The sequence below is a fragment of the Pimephales promelas genome, chromosome 19, assembly GCF_988280905.1.
Source record: "Pimephales promelas chromosome 19, fPimPro1.hap1.1, whole genome shotgun sequence".
Classification (NCBI taxonomy): Eukaryota; Metazoa; Chordata; class Actinopteri; order Cypriniformes; family Leuciscidae; genus Pimephales; species Pimephales promelas.
This window is the reverse complement of record NC_142787.1, coordinates 21,742,241-21,762,197: the sequence shown is the minus strand read 5'-3', so window position 1 is coordinate 21,762,197 and position 19,957 is coordinate 21,742,241. Positions and strand designations below refer to the sequence as shown.

General features: G+C 36.7%; 3 protein-coding genes across 17 annotated transcripts in view; 1 reads left to right on the top strand and 2 right to left on the bottom strand.

Annotated features, from left to right (window-relative positions):
• The window catches only part of med15 (mediator complex subunit 15), a 9,830-nt gene extending 6,695 nt beyond the window's left edge, over positions 1–3,135 (top strand). For all 9 annotated transcript variants that reach the window (XM_089123971.1, XM_089123969.1, XM_089123967.1 and 6 more), the window contains 9 exons: positions 281–399; positions 482–615; positions 1,163–1,297; positions 1,382–1,445; positions 1,532–1,598; positions 1,699–1,859; positions 2,300–2,466; positions 2,551–2,649; positions 2,816–3,135. In XM_089123971.1, coding sequence (XP_088980097.1) covers positions 281–399; positions 482–615; positions 1,163–1,297; positions 1,382–1,445; positions 1,532–1,598; positions 1,699–1,859; positions 2,300–2,466; positions 2,551–2,649; positions 2,816–2,952 — 1,083 coding nt within the window. In that variant the 3' untranslated portion in view covers positions 2,953–3,135. The remainder of the gene's footprint in view (positions 1–280; positions 400–481; positions 616–1,162; positions 1,298–1,381; positions 1,446–1,531; positions 1,599–1,698; positions 1,860–2,299; positions 2,467–2,550; positions 2,650–2,815) is intronic.
• Positions 3,136–3,197: 62 nt separating this feature from the next.
• ccdc74a (coiled-coil domain containing 74A) lies at positions 3,198–6,505 on the bottom strand. 2 transcript variants are annotated; one of them, XM_039688005.2, is made up of 7 exons: positions 6,208–6,505; positions 5,073–5,117; positions 4,855–4,969; positions 4,537–4,756; positions 4,362–4,462; positions 3,446–3,502; positions 3,198–3,337 (listed from the first exon to the last, which is right to left on the bottom strand). In XM_039688005.2, the coding sequence occupies exons 1-7, from the start codon at positions 6,320–6,322 to the stop codon at positions 3,202–3,204; spliced, it is 789 nt and encodes a 262-aa protein (XP_039543939.2). In that variant the 5' UTR covers positions 6,323–6,505; the 3' UTR covers positions 3,198–3,201. The 2 variants fall into 2 exon arrangements, with proteins under 2 accessions (XP_039543939.2, XP_039543940.2); XM_039688006.2 differs by having other exon boundaries at positions 4,537–4,753.
• A 143-nt stretch (positions 6,506–6,648) lies between these two features.
• smpd4 (sphingomyelin phosphodiesterase 4) lies at positions 6,649–18,749 on the bottom strand. Of its 6 annotated transcripts, none has more exons than XM_039688000.2 (20): positions 18,696–18,749; positions 18,194–18,262; positions 18,032–18,118; positions 17,442–17,578; positions 16,760–16,838; positions 16,521–16,617; positions 16,329–16,381; positions 16,092–16,243; positions 15,878–16,010; positions 15,728–15,799; positions 11,767–11,856; positions 10,443–10,591; positions 10,161–10,251; positions 9,908–10,008; positions 8,880–9,043; positions 8,540–8,745; positions 8,179–8,409; positions 7,564–7,695; positions 7,349–7,477; positions 6,649–7,261 (listed from the first exon to the last, which is right to left on the bottom strand). In XM_039688000.2, exons 2-20 carry the CDS (start codon positions 18,230–18,232, stop codon positions 6,941–6,943), a joined length of 2,463 nt encoding a protein of 820 aa, XP_039543934.2. In that variant the 5' UTR covers positions 18,233–18,262; positions 18,696–18,749; the 3' UTR covers positions 6,649–6,940. The 6 variants fall into 6 exon arrangements, with proteins under 6 accessions (XP_039543934.2, XP_039543936.2, XP_039543933.2 ...); XM_039688002.2 differs by having other exon boundaries at positions 16,760–16,835; positions 18,696–18,748; XM_039687999.2 differs by having other exon boundaries at positions 18,638–18,733.
• Between the last annotated feature and the right edge of the window lie 1,208 nt (positions 18,750–19,957).

Here is a 19,957-nt window from a genome sequence, read left to right as displayed (position 1 = left end):
AAAGCACTTAGGCAAGTGAAATTAAAAAGTGTGTGGCACAGGTAAGTGGACTGGATTTTGTTATAAGTAACATTAGTGAGGAAGCTAATAAGAAGAAATCATCTACAGGTTAAACGGCGCCATCTACTGGTGCTCTACGGTCAAAGCGAACTGATCTTGACTGGACAGTATGTCTGTTATCTCTAGGTAACTGGCTACACCAGTGCTGTGCCCGCTCTCCACCACTCATCTATTTACTTTGAACCCACTTTAATTTTCCCTCTCTCTTAACTTTTCAAAGGGTCAGCAAATTATGTCATCACCCTCCCCAGTTCAGGTGCAGACTCCCCAGTCGATGCCACCTCCCCCGCAGCCTCAGCCATCCCCCCAGCCTCCTTCCTCTCAGCCCAACTCTGTCAGGTATAGTAAAATAGTTTTGTTTTTCTCCAATATTACTAGTATTAACTGCAGAAGGTTAATTCAACCTTTTTTTTGCCTCTAGCTCTGGTCCAACCCCATCTCCAGGAGGTTTCCAACCCAGTCCCTCTCCCCAGCCATCCCAGAGTCCTGCCTCTGCACGCACCCCTCAGAGCTACCCGCTCCAGGTACCTTCACCTGGACCCCTGAATACACCAGGTACAGAGAAGCTTTCTTGTTTTTATACACACACATTTTTTAGGACTGCCAACGTTAATGTATGCAATACATTTTTGTCCAGATTAATGCGTTAAAATATTGAATGCAGCATCCATTAATTTTAGTCATTCTTTGGCTATGCTATGTTATCACATCATGTGATCCCGCTCTTATTCATGCAAATGCATTCAAACTAGGGGTGTCACGATTCTCTAAATCTTCGATTTCTTTTTCGATTCTAAGGTCATGGTTCGATTCGATTCTCGATTTTTACTGACCTTTCTGACCTTTGTTCGCAATGTACTACGATACATTTTCAAATTTAAAACCTTTATTAACAACAAAGTGCTTATAATATAATGTAATAACTTATATCTTTAGTCAATTGGAAACTTGAGCAAAATAACCTGCCATCTAGTTTCTGTCTTCTTCACAGATGACGACATTCAAGTTCACAAAACAAACAAACAGATGTTAGTTTAAGAGAAAAATCTATGTTTTTGTGGCGCCTGCGGATTTATATATTTATTTATTATTATTATTACAGGGAATCCAGGCTCTGTGATGAGTCCAGCTGGGGGTTCACAGTCTGAGGACCAGCTTTATATGGATAAACTAAAGCAGCTGTCAAAGTATATTGAGCCGCTGCGTAGGATGATTAACAAAATAGACAAAAATGAAGGTACTGGAGACTTTTTCTCTTTTGGTGCTGATTTATTTTTCCCCCCCTTGATTTTAGTGCTCATGCTTTGTTTGGTCTTTACAGACAGGAAGAAGGATTTGAGCAAAATGAAAAGTTTGCTTAACATTTTAACTGACCCCAACACAAGGTAGGAAAGCAGGCATGCTGAACACTGTCTCTAGTGTTGATTTTTTGACTTGTGATTAAGGTTGCATTATTGTTGTCTTCCACTAGGTGTCCACTTAGAACACTTCAGAAGTGTGAAATAGCATTGGAGAAACTAAAGAATGACATGGCAGTGGTGAGTAACCTTTTTTTCCAAGATAGGAAGTCAGTTAAGTTGCTGTTCATTTAAAAGCAGTAATAGATTTCTACAGTGATGTCTTGACTTTTATTTCCAGCCGACTCCTCCGCCTCCCCCAGTGCCCTGTACCAAAAAGCAGTACCTTTGCCAGCCACTGCTGGATGCTGTTTTGGCTAACATCCGCTCCCCGGTTTTCAATCATTCACTTTACCGCACGTTTGCTCCTGCTATGACAGCAATTCATGGACCCCCAATCACGTAAGATTAACAGCTGAAATTATTATTATTTTCTCATTTAAGGCCGGTTACTAGGGCTGCATTTATTTGATCAAATATATTTTTAAAAGAACTGTTTTCTATTTGAATATATTTTAAAATGTCCTTTTATCCTTGTGATGACACAGCTGAATTTTTAGCAGCCATTGTTCCAGTCTTAAACTATATAAACTATACATTTATAATCATGACGTAGTTTATTTGTTTTAAAAATATTTTTTTAAATAATCTCATTAAACATAAGTTAATCGTAACAAATTAAGTATTGCATTAGTGCAAAACATCTTCACAATATTCATAGTTTTACATATAAAAACAACAAAACATTGTGTGTATTGTGTGTGTGTATATATATATATATATATACCACCCAGCTTTAACTCATAAATTTACATATTACTAAATATATTCCTTCATTACAGGGGTCCCTCAATTCCTTCCCGTAAACGGAAGCTTGAAGATGACGAGCGCCAGACCATCCCGAACATACTTCAAGGGGAGGTGGCTCGGCTTAATTCCAAATTCTTGGTCAATCTGGACCCGTCCTTTTGCAGCAACAATGGAACGGTGCATCTCATATGTAAACTAGGTCAGTTGAAAACTTATGCCCACTATATGCGTCATGTACACTTGTACAAATTAAACATTCACTCCTTGCACTGTCTCGGTCTAGATGATAAAAATCTTCCCAGTGTTCCCCCTCTTCAATTGAGCATTCCTGCTGACTATCCCGATCAGAGCCCCCACTGGGAAGATGACGGTCAGCAGTATGGTGAGTCTTCGTGCATTAACTGTCAGCATGCTATCTTATTAGGCTGCCTTTTAGAATGCAACATTTTTTGGTTGAACTAACCCTTTAAGCAACCAGTTTAAATGGAAAAACATAGGCGGTGAAACGTATGAATTGAACACGTGCTTACCTTCCTCTCCATTTTCAGAGGCCAACCCCTTCTTGCAGACTGTGCATAAGAACATGACCTCTAAACTCCTTCAGCTTCCTGACAAGCACTCGGTGACGGCACTGCTGAACACATGGGCTCAAAGCGTGAGACAGGCTTGCCTTTCAGCTGCTTAGAAGTTTTCCCATCAGTACTAGCAGCCCAGTATAATCCTTGCACCTCAATGGAATGATGGCAATATATTAATACTTTCTTTGTCTTTTTATCTACATGAATAATCGTCTCTTTTCTTTATTTCAGTACACTAAAGCCTTAACTGTTTGTGCATTGCTTGATCAATAAAGACATTTAAACTGCTATTTCAATTGTAAATGAGTGGCACAGAACTCAAATACATGTTGTTATAAAAGCACATGAGTGGTCCTTCAGCGCATAGTCTTCTGTAGACGACGTCTCTGCACAGCCAGAGTTCTCCTCTGCCTGTCTGCTATGTTGTTGTTGAGGGTCTGTTTGAGGGCAGGGAGGATCACTTTCTCTGCTTTACTAGGCTGAGACATGGGTCTGTTCAGATAATAACAGAGCAAAGGTTGATATCTCCAAAACTGACTTGTTCTTGTCAGGCAGGTTAGAAACAAAATATATATTTGAAATTTACAAGCATTGACTTACAGTCCTCTAGGCAGGGTTTGGAAAGAAATCTGAGGAAATGTCTCTGAATCTTCAGCTCTGCCACAAAAAGAAAAGAAATAAGATGTGTGTGTGCTTGCATACAGGTGAAACTCGAAAAATTTGAATATCGTGCAAAAGTTCATTTAATTCAACTTAAAAGGTGACACTAATATATTATATAGACTCATTGCATGCAAAACAAGATATTTCAAAGCCTTTGTTATAATTTTATTATAAATTAATTTACTTAATTTATAATTTTATTTGTTATAATTTATTAATTTTATGGCTTACAGCTTATGAAATCCCCAAATTCTAAATCTCAGAAAATTAGAATACTGTGAAAAGGTTCAGTATTGTTGGCTCAAAGCATCACATTCTAATCAGCAAATTAGTCCAAAACGTCTGCGAAGTGTTCCTTAGCCATCTCTATTCGTTCCAGGGAAATTACAAAGTAAAATGCACACAAACGTGTCCCTGCTTGATATACAACCACTGATAAACATAATCGGTTTTAATAAGAAAAAAAAAATATCCGAGTGTGGATTAGAACCTAGAACCTCTGACACGCCTGGCAAAAGTTCTGCCATAGACCATTTAGGAGCATGTGTATAATTGTCAGATTCTCATCAATAAAACATACAAGATCTCATTCAATGACAAATTAAACACAATGTACTATTTAATTGCTGGACATCAGCGTACGTCTGATTTTTGATTTAGCGTTGCATTTTTTATGACAGTTAAAGAAACTTAATATAAAGTGGGACCTATATTTTTAATATTTTCAAGACAATTATTTCCATTTTATACATTTAAAAAAAATCCTTTGATTTTGGGGTGAAATATGACTGGAAAATTTTCTTGACAGGCTTTTAGAGATGTGAAAAATTAAATGTAGTGATGAAGAAATTACCTTTTACCATCTGCAAGCAAAGCTTTGGTCAAAATGTAATTCTCAGCAGTGATTTTCTTGTTGAAAACAATGTCTTTGAGAACAGCCTTCACACGTAGGATCTGAGAGGAGACAAATTTAATGCATTATGTAGTCATTCTTGTATAGTGAGAGAGATTGAGAAATATAGTCTGACCTCCTGGGACTGCAGGCTATTAGCGCTGTACAGTTGGCGTATGATGACCTCACATTCCTGTAGGGTGGGAGGTCTAGGGGCCTGAAATGGACTATACTGGATCATTAGAGGCTGAAGAGAAGTGATGAATCGTGCTCTGGCTTCTGAAGGCCCTTCGATTCTGTCTGTGGCGAGGGTCTCTGAAGAATTTGATCTAGTTTCTCTATTGTTTAAAGAACTGCTGGAGGCAAAATGTATGTATCCACACTTATTAGATCTTTATTATAATAACTATTTAATTAGACAATGTTATTAAATAATAATAATGTTTGCAAGCACCTGATCTCTGTGCTTTGTAATGAGTGGGTGTCCTCCAAAGTTTGCTCCAGATAGTTATTTCCGTCTCTCTGGAATTTGTTGCTTTCTGTGTTACGCCTCTGGATACGGCTGGATCCTGCCATGGGATTTTGGTGCAAGTTACAATATTAATATATAAACTTACTTGAATGTCATAAGGTTTTGATCGAGAAAATGTGTGAACAGAAGTGTCATTTAACCTTTGCTTGACTTTGGAGGCTCCATTATCAGCTTATGCTGCAAATCTGTAAAAAAAAAAAAAAATGCAGATTTGAGAATGATATATAATTACTATGTCCAGTTAAATGCATTTATGAATAATGCAGGGAAACCAGACGTAGATTTACTTTATTTATAATATAATATTATTTACAATATTCAATATGAGAGTACGTTTTATTTATCATTGTGTATAATGTATGCGCCTTATGGCGTAATTTAATGGCCTTTCAGAAAAAGTGAACAAAAGAACAATTATTAAAAACAAAATTCATGAAATGGAAAATATCAAAATATCGTTTTACCCAACATAAATCAATAATAAAAAGGCGGCTATAAAACTAAACTTGCAACTTGTCCCAAACTTACATTTATTAAAAATACTTCAGCGTTTCATTGTTAATCCAAGAGCAAAAACAAAAATATAAAATTGTATTTCTATATTTGACTCAAATATCTCATCTTTGAAAACCAGTACAGGTGTATTTCGTCCACCCGTTTGATGTAAGTAAAATAACTTTCTACATTTGACAAAACAAATCTCCTTTTGATTTTCCTTTTGAAAACAAACACCAAAACGTTTGTCTGTAAACTGACACTTGTGCCACCCACAGCGTTACAAACGCCATTCTTTAATTTTCTTCATTCAACAGCTAGACATCACCAGGCAACCTGTAGTAACTGAAGACCTGACAGCAGGTGCCCGTCCTCATTAAAGATAAACTTCACCTGAAAATTAACATTCTGTCATCATCACCCTCATGTTGTCATTAACCTGCATAACTCAGATCACTTTCATTGCAACTTTCCTTCCAGTGAAAGTGAATGGAGACTGATGATGTCATCAAATCATGCTGGTTTTCCCAACATGAGAAAACGGGGTGAAGTGAACTATCCCTTAAACTCACAAGCAAGCATGCAGAGAGATTATTGCTATAGCAACCACACAGGCAGCATTACTTAACGTTATATTACTGTTCCAGCTAGGGTCTCGTCATATTTTCAGTAAATTACCTCAATTAAAATGTAACATTTGTTGTTAAGTGTACGGACAACCATCTATGTATTGTTCTCGAAAAGGACAAAACATTATTCTTGTAATATTAACAAATTTACCTTTATTTTGCCGTTTTAAAATATCTATTTCACCATGTAAGTTCTCCAGAGTTTCCCTGTGCTGCTTCTGTAAGAGGTCAATATTCCTCCGCAGCGAGTCGACTCGCGTATCCATTTCACTGAAACAAGTTTGATTCCCACAACGATATTTACGTCACATGCGTCTAATCAAGCGGATAACGTATAACCGTCACGTTGCATCATAACTTATGTTTTTTTTTTTATCAAATACTCCTGCTGATACATGTTTCAAAAACGGTACACTCCTCTCGGAATGGAACGTTTAATCTTGAAGTGGCTGCTATGGTAACAGCACTACTTCCTCCAATACGGCTGGAAAATAACAGATTTAACAACGGCATTGCATTACTTCATTCAATGTGAAATTGCGTGAATATCTGATACATATGTTTCTACAGCAATGAAAATCCAGTACACAAATGCGACGCATTATGTTTAATGAAATGCAGCCAGTTAAATGCAAACTTTGGACTGTTCTGACAACCACATCAGTAAAACACCATTAAATCAACACAATGACTGATAAACTGATTTAACCACATTTCATAAAAAAAAAAAATGTGTATTGGATAGAACATTCCTGGTTCAATTTATCATTAAATGTACCAATACACTTTCAGTGCAAATACTGTATATAAAAACCTTCATGCACCTTTGCTTGAAGTTTTGTATTGACATTAAAAAAAATTAAAAAGGCACGATGAACCTCCATCTACTGAGTCTTTAGTTTTTCATTAAAGAAATTCAAGAGGAGCTCATAGAGAAAGCTGATGACGAGAACGAGTCCAGTGCTGGAGAGAACACCGAATGATAGTAGTGCAAAAAGCATGTAGAGCAGGAGGAGAACGAGGAGGGTGCGATAGCTGGCCAGAACCCGCAGGCTGAGACGGGCTCGCTGAGGACGTTCCCTCATCTGCCGCGTCACCGGACTCTTCCGCCGTTGCTCCACAGCCGAGGTACTGCTCAGGTAGTGTCGTCCTAGTCTGCCCAGGAGGTCCTGTCGAGAACACAGCACTTCCATGTGGCCTCCCAACTACAAGACACAAACAACATGGTCACATCTGACTGAAAATAAATGCAAATGCAAGACCATAACTGCAGGCTAAAGCAAAATTCTTACTCTTGCATTCATAAAGGATGAGATCTGGAACAGCAATCGAACCAAAAATGCATTTTCGTAGCTCCTGATAGGTTGAAGCTCTGGGTCTCCTTGATATTCGATTTCAAATCGGCGAATACCATTAATGATCTGTAAAAAAGGAAATTAACCAGGTAGAAAATCATTATGATTTGCTAAATGAATATGTTCAAGAAGTTCACCATTCTCAAACTCACCTGCAACCTGCCCAGGTCTGTTAACACAAGGCCATTCTCACTCGGGATGCAGTCCGGCAGTTGTTTAGACGCTTCTTCATTGTCTACAGACGCTACATTGACAATCAGCTGAGACAGCTGCCCAGCATTTAACTGTACAAGATGAGAACCAAAATCAACTCATTCACCCTTCATTTTATGTAATTATCTACATAAATAAATACATGCACTGCCGTTCAAAAGTTTGTGGTCTCTAAGAATTTTCCCCCCAAATGACGCAATATATTACTTAAAAGTGACCGTAAAGACATTTATAATGTTACAGGAGATTTCTATTTCAAATTAGTGTGCTTCTTTTAAAAAAGTTTTTTTTTTTTTTTTTTAAATAAACAATTTCCACAAAAATATTAAGCTGCACAACATTAATAAGAAATATTTGCCTATTTACAGCAAATTAGAATGATTTCTGGAGGATCATGTGACACTGAAGACTGGAGTAATGGTGCTGAAAATTCAGCTTTGCCATCACAGACATTAATTGCATTTTAAAATATATTAAATATATATATTTTTGTTCAAATTTACCGACCCCAAACTTTTGACGTACATTCTAATTAAAAGCAGGAATAGACTGACTCTGAATATTTGACAGAGATAGTCCAGGGCTTTGTCCAGGAACTCGTGAGTTTTCTTCACACCCTCTCCCAAATCGTCCATCTCTCCTCCACTAAAGGTGTTGTTATGATCTAAGGAGCCGACGCCAAACCACGAGAGAAAAGAATTGTTTGAAGCCATTTCCGTAGAATGATCCGATATCCGTTTGGCAGTCTGTCGGGCTTGGGCAATAATCTGGATGAGCTTTAACACCTGGAATTGACAGAGGATATCATGGTCTATAATTTTCCTTTCTGTGGTAACACCATTCATGAAATGCTGACTGCTTATCGTTATATTTGCAACTCTTTTTTAGCACATGTAGAATTAATTGTCAGCTTACAGTTTTCCGTAGATCCGGACCAAACATCAGGTTGTACTGGCAGTCCTGCCCTTCCAGGCTATAAACATGACTTTTGACCTTGAAGACTGCGTCCGTCCCCATTGGCTGGCGAGAAGAAAGGAAGCTGCCACCATGTGAAGGTGTCAGGAAGACACGGTTCTGTCGTTGGAGAATGGCATGCTCCGGCTCCAAGAACAACTGCTCTCCTGGAGATATAAACTCATTCATTTGCTCATAAAAAAAAACTATCATATCATAATAAAAATCCATGAGGAGTTGTTTACAATATCAAATATGAAACACCACTCAAAAATCCATTCATTTGTATTTTCCAAAATACCGTTCTGGATCATCTCTGACAGATTTGGCTGAACAAAGACTTTGGCGACCCTAAAGATCATCAGGGCGTTTTTGGCATTGACCAAGTCTGTGCGCATGGCTCGATTCAAGAAGACCTGGAAAAGCTTTGTGTACATAAGCAGATTCTCCTGGACGAATGATGCCCTGTAAATGACAAAGACAAAAATATTTTTGGTAAACTGAAGGATTAACTGTGTGCGCCAGGTGCGATTGGATTACACAGTTTATTCAATCAATACATTGTAACGAACAAACGAGTCATTTTGTACTCAACAGTTTTTGAAACAAATAAATAACACATCTCCAGTTAACTAGCAAAGCATCTCTATTAAATAAGAGCTTTAGCATTAAATTGTTTTGGTTTTAAACTCAGCTCGTTGCCACTGCCATCAGTTGCTTATACAGTTGTTCTTGTGTGTCTCGCTTCGCAGTTTTCACTCGCTCTTCAATCTATCGCAGTTGTGGAGACTCTTTATTCATTCTGGTGAAATCACAAAATAAAATGCACACAAACGTTTCACTGCTTGATATAGACTGTAACCACAGAAGAATATATACAGTTTTGATGAGAAAAAAATAAATAAAAAATGTGATCGTGGATTAGAACCCATTACCACTGGCATGCTTGGCAAAAGATCTATCACTAGACCATTTAAAAACTCAATATTTGCAGATCGATGGACTTATTTACGGGTTGAGCAGGAATTATTTCAAACACAACTGATCTATATAATAAGATGTTCCTGATTCACCATCGCCCGTCGGGTCTGGCCTCTGAAAATAGCTTTTAAGGCTAGCCTGCCTAGGCCTGGCCATATTTGAAACGGCTCACTGAATCGTTCGTTGTTTAGGTTAGATAGGTTAGATTTTGACCGGAGAGATTTAATTTTGTCGGACATTTCATTTTTTTCCCAGACAATGTCCAGTAATTACCGGACAACGGAAACCCTGATACACACACCGTTTGAACAGTAGTGCATGTAATCCTTTAACAAGCACCCAAAATACCATTTATCAGGAACTGTTCTGTTCTGGCCATCTGCTTGAGTGTTGTTTTTTTCTCCAGTGTATCTCCAGGGCTGGATGTAACTAAGCCACGTCTCTAGTATCTAAAAAAAAAATAAAAAAATAAACACATTGAATTATATTTAATGCATTTCTTTAGCATCATGGCCCTCACTATGATTTGAAACACACATAATCTTTATTACCAACATATAAAGTAGGCTCAAAATGTCAGTGAGCACTCAAGGACATTTACCGCTCTGAATGAGGCGTCCAAAGGCCAATGACCAAAGCAGTGTTGTAGAAAGACATATAGCTTTTGCTGGACAAACCTCTGCACCACTACACTGTGGGAGACAGAGAGTGGAGGCTTATTGACAGAGTAGTAAAACAGAAGACAGTTCAATCAAGTCCGCGGCACCTGATCGGGTGAATAGCTCCTCTTTACGACATGCCACCTTAGATTTACAGATGTTTTAGTTCTATAGCCTGATCCTCAGGACAAGCTGACAGATGTTAGCAGGCTGTAAAAACCCACCGCTTGAGCTCTTCCAGAGGACTGCTGTGGGAATGTGCAGAGGGCGAGGAGGAGATCGACTCTGGTTTCAGGCTGCTGGAGAAAGCGTGCAGATGCTTGACTAGGAGACGCACAACAAGGACGTGCTCCTCCGTAGGTGTGAAGGGCTCCTAAGACATCACCCAAACAACACAAACACAAGTCAGATTTAAAATTATATATATATATATATAAAAAATGAGACCCAATTTACACCTGGTATTAACTGGTTTGACTGACATTTACATGCAGAGACAAATTATTTAAAAGGACACACATCTTAAATTAATTTAGGGAGCTCGATTAAATTGAAATTCATTAATTGTTTTTATCAATTCCATAATGTATTCTCATGAATATTGATAAAAATGTGTAAAAAAAAAAAAGTCCTTTTAAAAAATGTCCAGAGAAAACAAATTTCTCTGTTTTTATTTTTAAAAGTTGTAAGTATAGAAGTAACACGTGAAACTGTTTGGACATTCATTCATTAACGAGAAGCTATTAATCAGATCGTTTTGAAAAAATAATGACTGAAAAAGTTACAACTGCATTTTATGCTTGTATTCAACTAAGTCAAAAGCAAATCCAAAAATAATCTGAAGCTTTTTTTTTAATTCAATTTAAGGGTTAAAATAAGTTCTGATTGAAAATGTTACGCAAGTAAGTGAACAAATACTATTATTTTAATAAAATGAAATAAAGAAAAATTTCAATGTACTCTTCAGCTAAAAGTGGTAACAAGCGTACCGGAAAAAAAAAGAGCTCCCTGAATCAATAACAAGTGGTCACAGTGTAGAAACATTAGTTACTACCGGGTGTAAACGTGATCATGCGTGGTCATTTTGTCCACTTGTGTTCAGATCATCTGTCAATACCATGTGTAAACATGTATCATTTCATCTAGTGTAATACTTTCTCGAACCATCAGACCGGAAGCTTCACACATTCAGTTAAAACAAAAGATATCTGGACAATTTGGTCTGGATATTCTGTGTGGTGTAGTGTTTGCACAGTTCAAGGCATAAGAACAACCACGTCAAATAAAAGAACATTAACACCATAAAAAGAGCAATCACATAAAATGTAAATAAACATCTCAATGTCACAATACATCCTAATTATTTAAAAGATCATGAGACAAGTTATTAGTCACATTAATTCAATCACACATTATAATCAGACCAAATCTCCCAACCTACAAACTGGGCTTCAACCTTAGTGTTAAAACCAACCCCGAGTCTAACTTCTATCTAATCTGATGTTACCTCCAGAAAGCCCGTGGAACTGAATGAAAAGGTAAAAGTACTTGGTATGTGTGGAGGGTCCCAGAGCCTGGTGGGGCGGGGGGTTGGCACAGCATGCTGGACATACTGAGGCGATACTGCAACAACGCCAGCTGAAGGACTCATCACAAACGGGTGGAGGAGAGGGGGGAAGAGAGGAACACGGTGGGGGGAGGAAAGGAAGAAAAAGGGGAGAGGAGCAGGGCAGTGAACATGAGAATAGAAAGGAAAAAGGAGAAAGTGCAATCCAAGAAAAATAGTTGGATATAGTCAGGACCGAAATGGGGTGTACAAAAGGAAAGAAAGAGACAAATCGATATTGACCACAAAAGACACAAATGCAATGAACATGAAGATGATGCAGTTGTCCTTTTCGTACCAAGGCAAACCTCTAACATAATGTTGAGAGGCATTTAAAGATTTTCTAACTATACAAGTTTGATGAAATATGGCCAGGTGGATATTCTCTTATGATAATTACACAGAAATTGCTTTTCTGTGACTAACATTTTCCAAAAGGCTAAACAAAGAAATGATGCTAACTAGAGTATAAACTAAAGAGAATTGTTTGCCTCAGGAAGCCTGCAACTGTAGTCAAGGCAACCAAGGAACATTATTTGTAATGTAGGTCTTGATTCTCAAGAGAAGTGTCTGTTTGACGAAGTGTTATATTGCCTTCGGCTTTGCAGTTTTGTCTAATCTCTATAATTCCAAATAAAAGCGAATGGAGCTTATGAGAGCAGAAAAGGAGACACTGCATCTTTTAAGTTTTCACCATGAAATATACCAATACAAGTCACCAATTTACTCTCAGACAAAGTAGTTGATTTTTGCTAAATAAATTCAGGCCAAGCAAACATAATTATACATTTACAGTGCAGATTATTTTACTCACTAGAGTTTAAAAGTTCACCCCAATTAATGGAAATTCTGTCAATTTATTAATTTAATTCAAAACCCATTTACTGTTATTTTTTCCATAAAGAACAATATCTTAGATCACAAATATTTAAATTTTAATGTAACGTGTTTATAGTTACACACACACACATAAAACCCTTCAAATATTTAAATCAGCATTTCAAGAATACTTTCTGATAAATATGTGATACTGAAAACTGCAGTAAAGAGTACCAAGAACTCAGCTTTGCCAACAGAGGAATAAAATAGATTTAAAAAAAAGTTAAAAAAAACTTTTTTTTAGTTAAAATAAGATTTCACAATTTTTCTTTTTTACTTTTCATCAAATAAATGCAGCCTTGGTTACAATAAGAAATTTCTTTCAAAAACACTTAAAAAAATTTTTTATCGATATCGACACTACACTTTTGTTCAATAGTATATGAAATGTTAAATTACATGAAAAAAAGTTGTTACATACAAACAAAATAACAGCATGCAGGTTCAGAACAACATGATTATAACTAAATAATGACTGATTTTTTTGTTTTAATTGGGTGAACTATTCATTTCATTTTCAGTAAACTGGTGACTTGTTTATAATCTCCAGCACAAAGAAGTTAAATAAATGATGCCACACACTTATTATGATCTGGGCTGACTGGAGGGAGACTTGCACTGATATACTGACTGTAAATAACGCACGGACAGGGAAATAGACTTGGAAGCCAAAGACACCAAAAGATTACATACATCCCACAGCCAAAGAACAAAGACCGAAGCCAGGGCTGCATCATGCAGACTCAAACATGAAGCAATAATTCTACTACTTCAATCACATGCCAAATATGTACCGTGCTATTGTGCTTATTCTGCCCAAATCATCAAGCAACAGAGACCGCAGTAAATATGAATAAAAAGAAAACTGTATTTCTCTTTTATTCCCTTCTATTTCCAGCAGTCATATGACTTTGGGTTGATTTTAACAGACAAGTCATTGAGGAAATAAAACAGTTCAAGGGAGATTGATGTTCTACATAAAAACTTTAGAACTAAAGAAACCACTAGGGGGCCTCAGTAAACTACCAGAGAGCTATACAAGATTACAAAATCACATGAAATGCCACAGCCAGCTAGCCTGGTTAAAACCAGACCATTCTCAGTGGTAACCGAGTTATGGTCTGGGGTAAAGCTTTATAGACAAATCATTTCCAAAGGGGCGTCACCATTGGACGTAGCTCAAGTGCCTCTGGGCGCAATTGGATAGACCTAAAACCAATCAGAGCGATGAAGGAGATGACGTATGCAGAGTGATGTTCGTCTGTTATAGAGCAGACACCGATTAGCTACTTGCTCTAAGTTTAATTAAAATTAACAGCAAGAGGACTAGAAGTGAATGTGCTTTCCACTAAATAAATTACACACAGTAAACAAAACCTTAAAAACAAAAAAACTTTGCGATTAACACTGGGTGCCAGTGTGGTGAGACGTACATGCTCAGGCAAATTCGTCTTGAAGTCGTTCATCCTCGGTGCACAGACCTCTCCCAAACATTCTCCATGTTATAATATTTTTATAACATGGTTTAGGTGGTTATAGAGTTCTAATGACGGTGTTCAACCATAACAGTCACATACCCTACGACACACATATCTTCAATGGCATCTTAATGGCATCTTTTTATGAATGAAAGCCAGTATCACTAATATTATAGCTACTGATATCTCAATAAAAATGATTTCCCCAACAATTTTAAACGTTAGGCTTCAAAAAATATAAACACTTTTAATTTAAGTGAACTTAAGACAATCCTCATTAAACCCATGATAAATATCATATTTAACTGTAGCATACAAAAATTGAATAAAGTTATAAACTGCCTCTGACGTCACCGAGGGCCTCTCTCGATAGGCTGCTGCCGTTGCCGCAGGACCGCCAATAAGCACGCAAGCCACCTTGCCTATGTCTGCATGCTGCCACAACACGTTTTTTATTAATTAAAAATTAAGGATAATTTTTGGCTTCAATATCTTGTGGAAAAGAGGTTTCCCCTAGCGTAAGACATTACACAGTACTCGTTCCCTCTTCTAGAGAACCAAGGTTACGTTAGGAACCAAGTACGTTTCTGGTGGATTACCCCCTTGGGTTTTTCCCAGGCTAACAGGCAGCTACAAAAGACAATTGTTCAGCTAATATTTCTAAATCAACAGCTTGATTTGAAATGAAGCCGATTAGTTAGAAAACTACCATATGATCAATTCAAGAAATTAGCTAAAAAAAATAAATAAAAAAAAACAACAACAAGGAAAGCATTATTTCTTCATTAACTTCTTTTAGAAGGGAGGCATATTAAGTGTATACATTATAATATACTACAACCAATCTGTAGTGCATAATGTAATATATACCCTTCATTCTCATGTAATTGCACAATAAAAATTACATTTTGTTTGCAAATTTTGTAAGAGCAAATAGAAATGTTTTAAAGAATGGAATAAGCTTGGTCCCCTGCAAAGTCAAACTCCGACTAGAATAAATAAAATCTTATATATAAAAATAACTATATAAATGGTTATTTTAATATGTTAATTTAAGCAAAAATAACTTAAAATGTGAATTTTAAAGTGGTGTAACAGGACTAGCAAAAACACATTTAGCATCAAAGTCCTTTAATGACCAAACCGCAAAAGTAGTTCTGTGGTTTTTAGCCAATCTCTGTTTAGCCATACATTAAGGTCATCTAGATGCTAAAATATTTATAAAAGTAAAAAAAAATATATGTAGAGTGGATAATACCGGATATACACGACATTAGATCAGTCGGAATGACTGTGATTACCAGGAATCCCCCCCTTTAAAATGCTTACAAAAATATAGGATATATCTGTAAACAGAGCACGTGTGTATCATTCAGAGAGGGAGAGGAAGCGCATAAATCAGGATGGGTGTAGCATCCTGCAGCAGTCCCTATGCAGTGAAGGGGTGAAGCATTAGAGGGTGGTGGTGTTCAGCCAGCCAGCCAGCCGTGCACACACAGCCGAAGAAGGGAGGGTGTAGGTTTAAGGGCCTGTATCTTGTTCTTACCTTCACCTGAGGAGACTGCAGCTTCTGGTACATCTCCAGAGAATAGTGATGGAGCCACATTTCCACAAACACCTTTAGAAACACACAACTTTATGTGTAAGTATTCACCAAAGCTTTAAAGAAACTCTTATTAAGAACTTGTTTTCCTACCTGCAGAAGCGTCTCTGATCTCCAGATCTCTTGAGCGGCAGGGTCAGCGTTGACTGAGGGTTGATGGGTAATATGACGTTTTAACAGACCGGTGCTGTAACCACCCTTTCCAACATAAGGCACATTGGGAGACCTGAGAGAAAAGCATATAAAAGTTTATACAATTAAAAGTTTATTTGCTGAGAAAGGATCTCAAAAAATGACATGGTGATACCTCGGGGCAGGAGAGGCCACAGTGCCCCTGGTGTCTGAGAAAGGTGATGGAGGCACATTTCCCTCTGTGGGAAGGAAGTACTTGAGGTAGGTGTCGACAAGCACAAAGTACGCACTGTCTGAGCAACTCCCATGCTGCCCTGGAGGGTAGTTCTGAAAAGACAATTAAACATTTCCACCTTCAGCCAATAATGCTTATAATTATTCAATTTTTTATAAAAATGATTGCAGCACTTACCTTTGGTGCAATGAGACTGGAGGCAAAGTTGAACATATAATATTCAAAAGGATCTGCGAAAGATTAAGAACAGATTTGTACGTGAAAGAAAGATATAGAGTGATGAAACAGCCTTGTAACAGTTACAGAAAGTTATACAACACATTTTAATGTAAAACACAAAAAATGAGGGTGTAAAGACCCAAGACGTACTGAGGAATAGAAGGCCTGACATGGGAAATTGGACTTTATTATGAAACAGAGGGCAATCCGGCAGAACCCCTGCCTGAATGGACAACTTTATAGGCCCCTGTACAAACAGAACAAATAAATGCAAACATGGCTGATATATTAACACTGGGAAAATAACATAATTTATACTTTAATTACATAATTAATGGATATAATAAATATAATAAACTTTTTTCAATGAATGTGTACAGCACACTTACCGGCAGATAACTGACTGGAAACTCATACTTGTATTCCTCAGCTTGTAGTTTGTACACCAATTTCATCATAGGACCACTGCTTGATTAAACATAAAAAATATATCACAACAGGGCTACATTTTAATATTTACACTACTTTTCAAAAGTTTGGGGTCGGTAAGATTTTTTTTATGTTTTTGATAGAAGTCTTGCAGGATGAAGAGATTTATTTGATCAAGCATACAGTAAAACAGTAATATTGAAAAAAAATAAAATAATATATATATATATATATATATATATATATATATATATATATATATATAGATAGATAGATACACGCACACCGGTATATATAAAATAATAATAATAAATATATCCACATTAATAACTTTAAAATATATTTTAAAACATTTTATTTCTGTGATGGCAAAGCTGAATTTTCAAAATCATTGGAAACAGCCAACCCCCCCCTTTTCAGGATTATTTAATAAACAGAAAAATTCAAAGAACGAGATTTATTTGAAATAGAAATATTTTGCAACATTATAAATGTCTTTACTGTCACGAGTTGCTGAATAATTCATTCCATTTCTTTCCAAAAAACTAAAACAAAAACCTTTAAACAGTAGTATAGATCAGATTTGTGGTAATGGCAGTCATACAAAAATACACAAAAAATTACAAACAAAATAAAAAGAACCTAGGGTCCAGGAAGTCCATGACGATGTTGTACTCTGCTGCTCGAGCCTGCAGAAACCGAAGATTCAAGCCAGTAAGGACTCCATCCAGGCTACCGAACACACTCTCCACCAACCAGGGAAAGATCGCATGCAGATCCTAATCAAACATGTATATTATAAACACAAACAAGACTTTTTGTGACTTGCATGGATGCCAACCTTTTAATAATTCAAATAAACAGAAGAGCCAACAAATGAAGCAAGAGTACAGGCATGTGTGGCCAACAAACGCTCAAATGAATCATTCATTCAGACAGCACAGAATTGAGTCAGGGTGTGGGTAAAGTGGCGGCAGCAAGACAGCAGCTGGTCCACTGCCATGTGCCAAGCAGATGACACTGCATTTAATCTCTAATACATGGGCAACTGAAATCCTTAATGGATTTCTCTGATGAATCAAAAAAAAAAAAAAACCTAGCCTGTGTTGGCCTGCAAGAGATCCCCCATGTTAAAGTGTATCAGAAGTTACATGATAACATTAATATAATACATGTACAAATAAAAAGGGGTATTTTTCAACATTGACATGTAATAAATCAGAAAACGGTACCTTTGCAGGGTAATCCTCTATAATTTTTCCCAACTCATGACATCTTTGATGAAGAGGTTTATTAGTCCAGTCTGCCTTTAAATTGGCCTGAAGACATCAAAACACAAATGTTAGAAAGAAAGAACACACAGATACACACACACTCACACACCTGGTACTAACCAGAAGATAACTGGGCTGTTGCAAGGCAGGTACAGCCATGGAAACTCAGACCACAGGTCAACACCAAACCTGAAATAAATGACAGCAATACAATGACATTTCAAAACATTCAGCATAACTAGTGAGGTTAACGTAACGTTACTTCTAGCTCTCCCGTGCCAGTGAACGTTATCAATGAAAAACGGCATATGTTATGCTACTTAAATAACTAAACTACTGTCAGACTATCCTTAAACAACATTTTAATTTGTCTAAATATATATTTTTTTCTTTAATATTACCGCTTAGAAGATAGCCAGCTAACGTTAGCTCCCCTATCAGCTAACTGTGTAGCATGCACATTACATTTTGCTGTGTAAAAGAGCAAACGTTAAACGCTCCGTGTGGTTCAAGGTCACTTAAACCAAACATTAAACGTGTCAAATAAGTTTTTGAGTACATTACCTTACACGCAAGACAGAGAGAAAATTATGTTTAGTAAATTCCAATAGACCGCGCTTACACCAAGAAGAGTCAAATAGGCTTGCTATGATGTCATGTCCGCCTACCGTCTGGCACTGTATGGCGCCATCTATAGGATGAGAGCACAGAATGACGTCACAAATAGAAATGAATAGAAATTGTTTAAATGTCTGCTCTATCCAAACAGTTTTGTTCTGACCATGGCTCTCGATGATTCCGCAAATGCTACACACCCTTTTATCTTAAAATAGCCTTTTTGTATTAGGCTATAGCTAATGATAGCCTATATAAAATGAATTAGTATCTCATATACCTTCTAAAAATGTATTTAGAACAACAACAAAACCCCAACATTTCTTAAATATTGTGAGGAAATAGACCTATTTATAACAAATCCCAGTAATTAGGTTCTTTCCTTGCATGTGTAGGCCTATGTGTCTGTTTTGTTTTGTTTGAATACTTGTTGTGTGTTTGCCTAACATGTTCCTTCAGTAGTTTGTTGTATTCTTAGGTCTTTTCCTGTTTTCCTTATTCCAAATAGTTATAGAATATTTTAATATTATTAGGCATATTATTATGTTTAAAATGAATAATTGTTTTTTTGTCTTGTTTTTTTTTTTTATTCCCAAACATTTACATGCGAATTATGCATCTCATGCACATAAACTATGTATTTGTAAAGCCTTAAATCTTTTATTAGGTTTATCAGGGCCATGAGGGAGGATTCAAACAAAATTTGTTTGCAAATTAATATATGATCTTTGTGATTGTATGAAATTCAGAGTAATAAAGGCAAGACTATAGAAAACATTTGTCAGAGTAGATAGACTTTGAAAAGAACCTGAGGCAGAGTAGCACCAATAGCGCAAACAAAACGGCAGCCTAATGCAATAAAAGTGTGTCACGTCCAACAGCCGTAAGGGTTGTGTAGCCTATATATTTCTGCACATCTCAGTCAAACATGCATATATTCAGTTTGAGTATTTTTGCTACTTAGGAGACATAGTGGCAATCTGGATATGTAACAGCAATATTACAAAAACAATAATCAGTCATTTTTTAAATCTGTTAAAATTGCATTACATGAGCTCTCAAATTTGCACAGTGTTTGAAATAAATGTTAATCTCACATATGCAGCAAAATTCAGAAATAACAAAGAGCTCATCTCTAATTCAAAAAGCAGCCATGTCTGTACCAAGTGAATGTGCTTAATAATTACTTTTATATAAGGCTCATCTTGTATTTGAAAAACAATAAAATAATGAGGTCTGTATTGAAACAATGTCACTAATGTGGAGAAA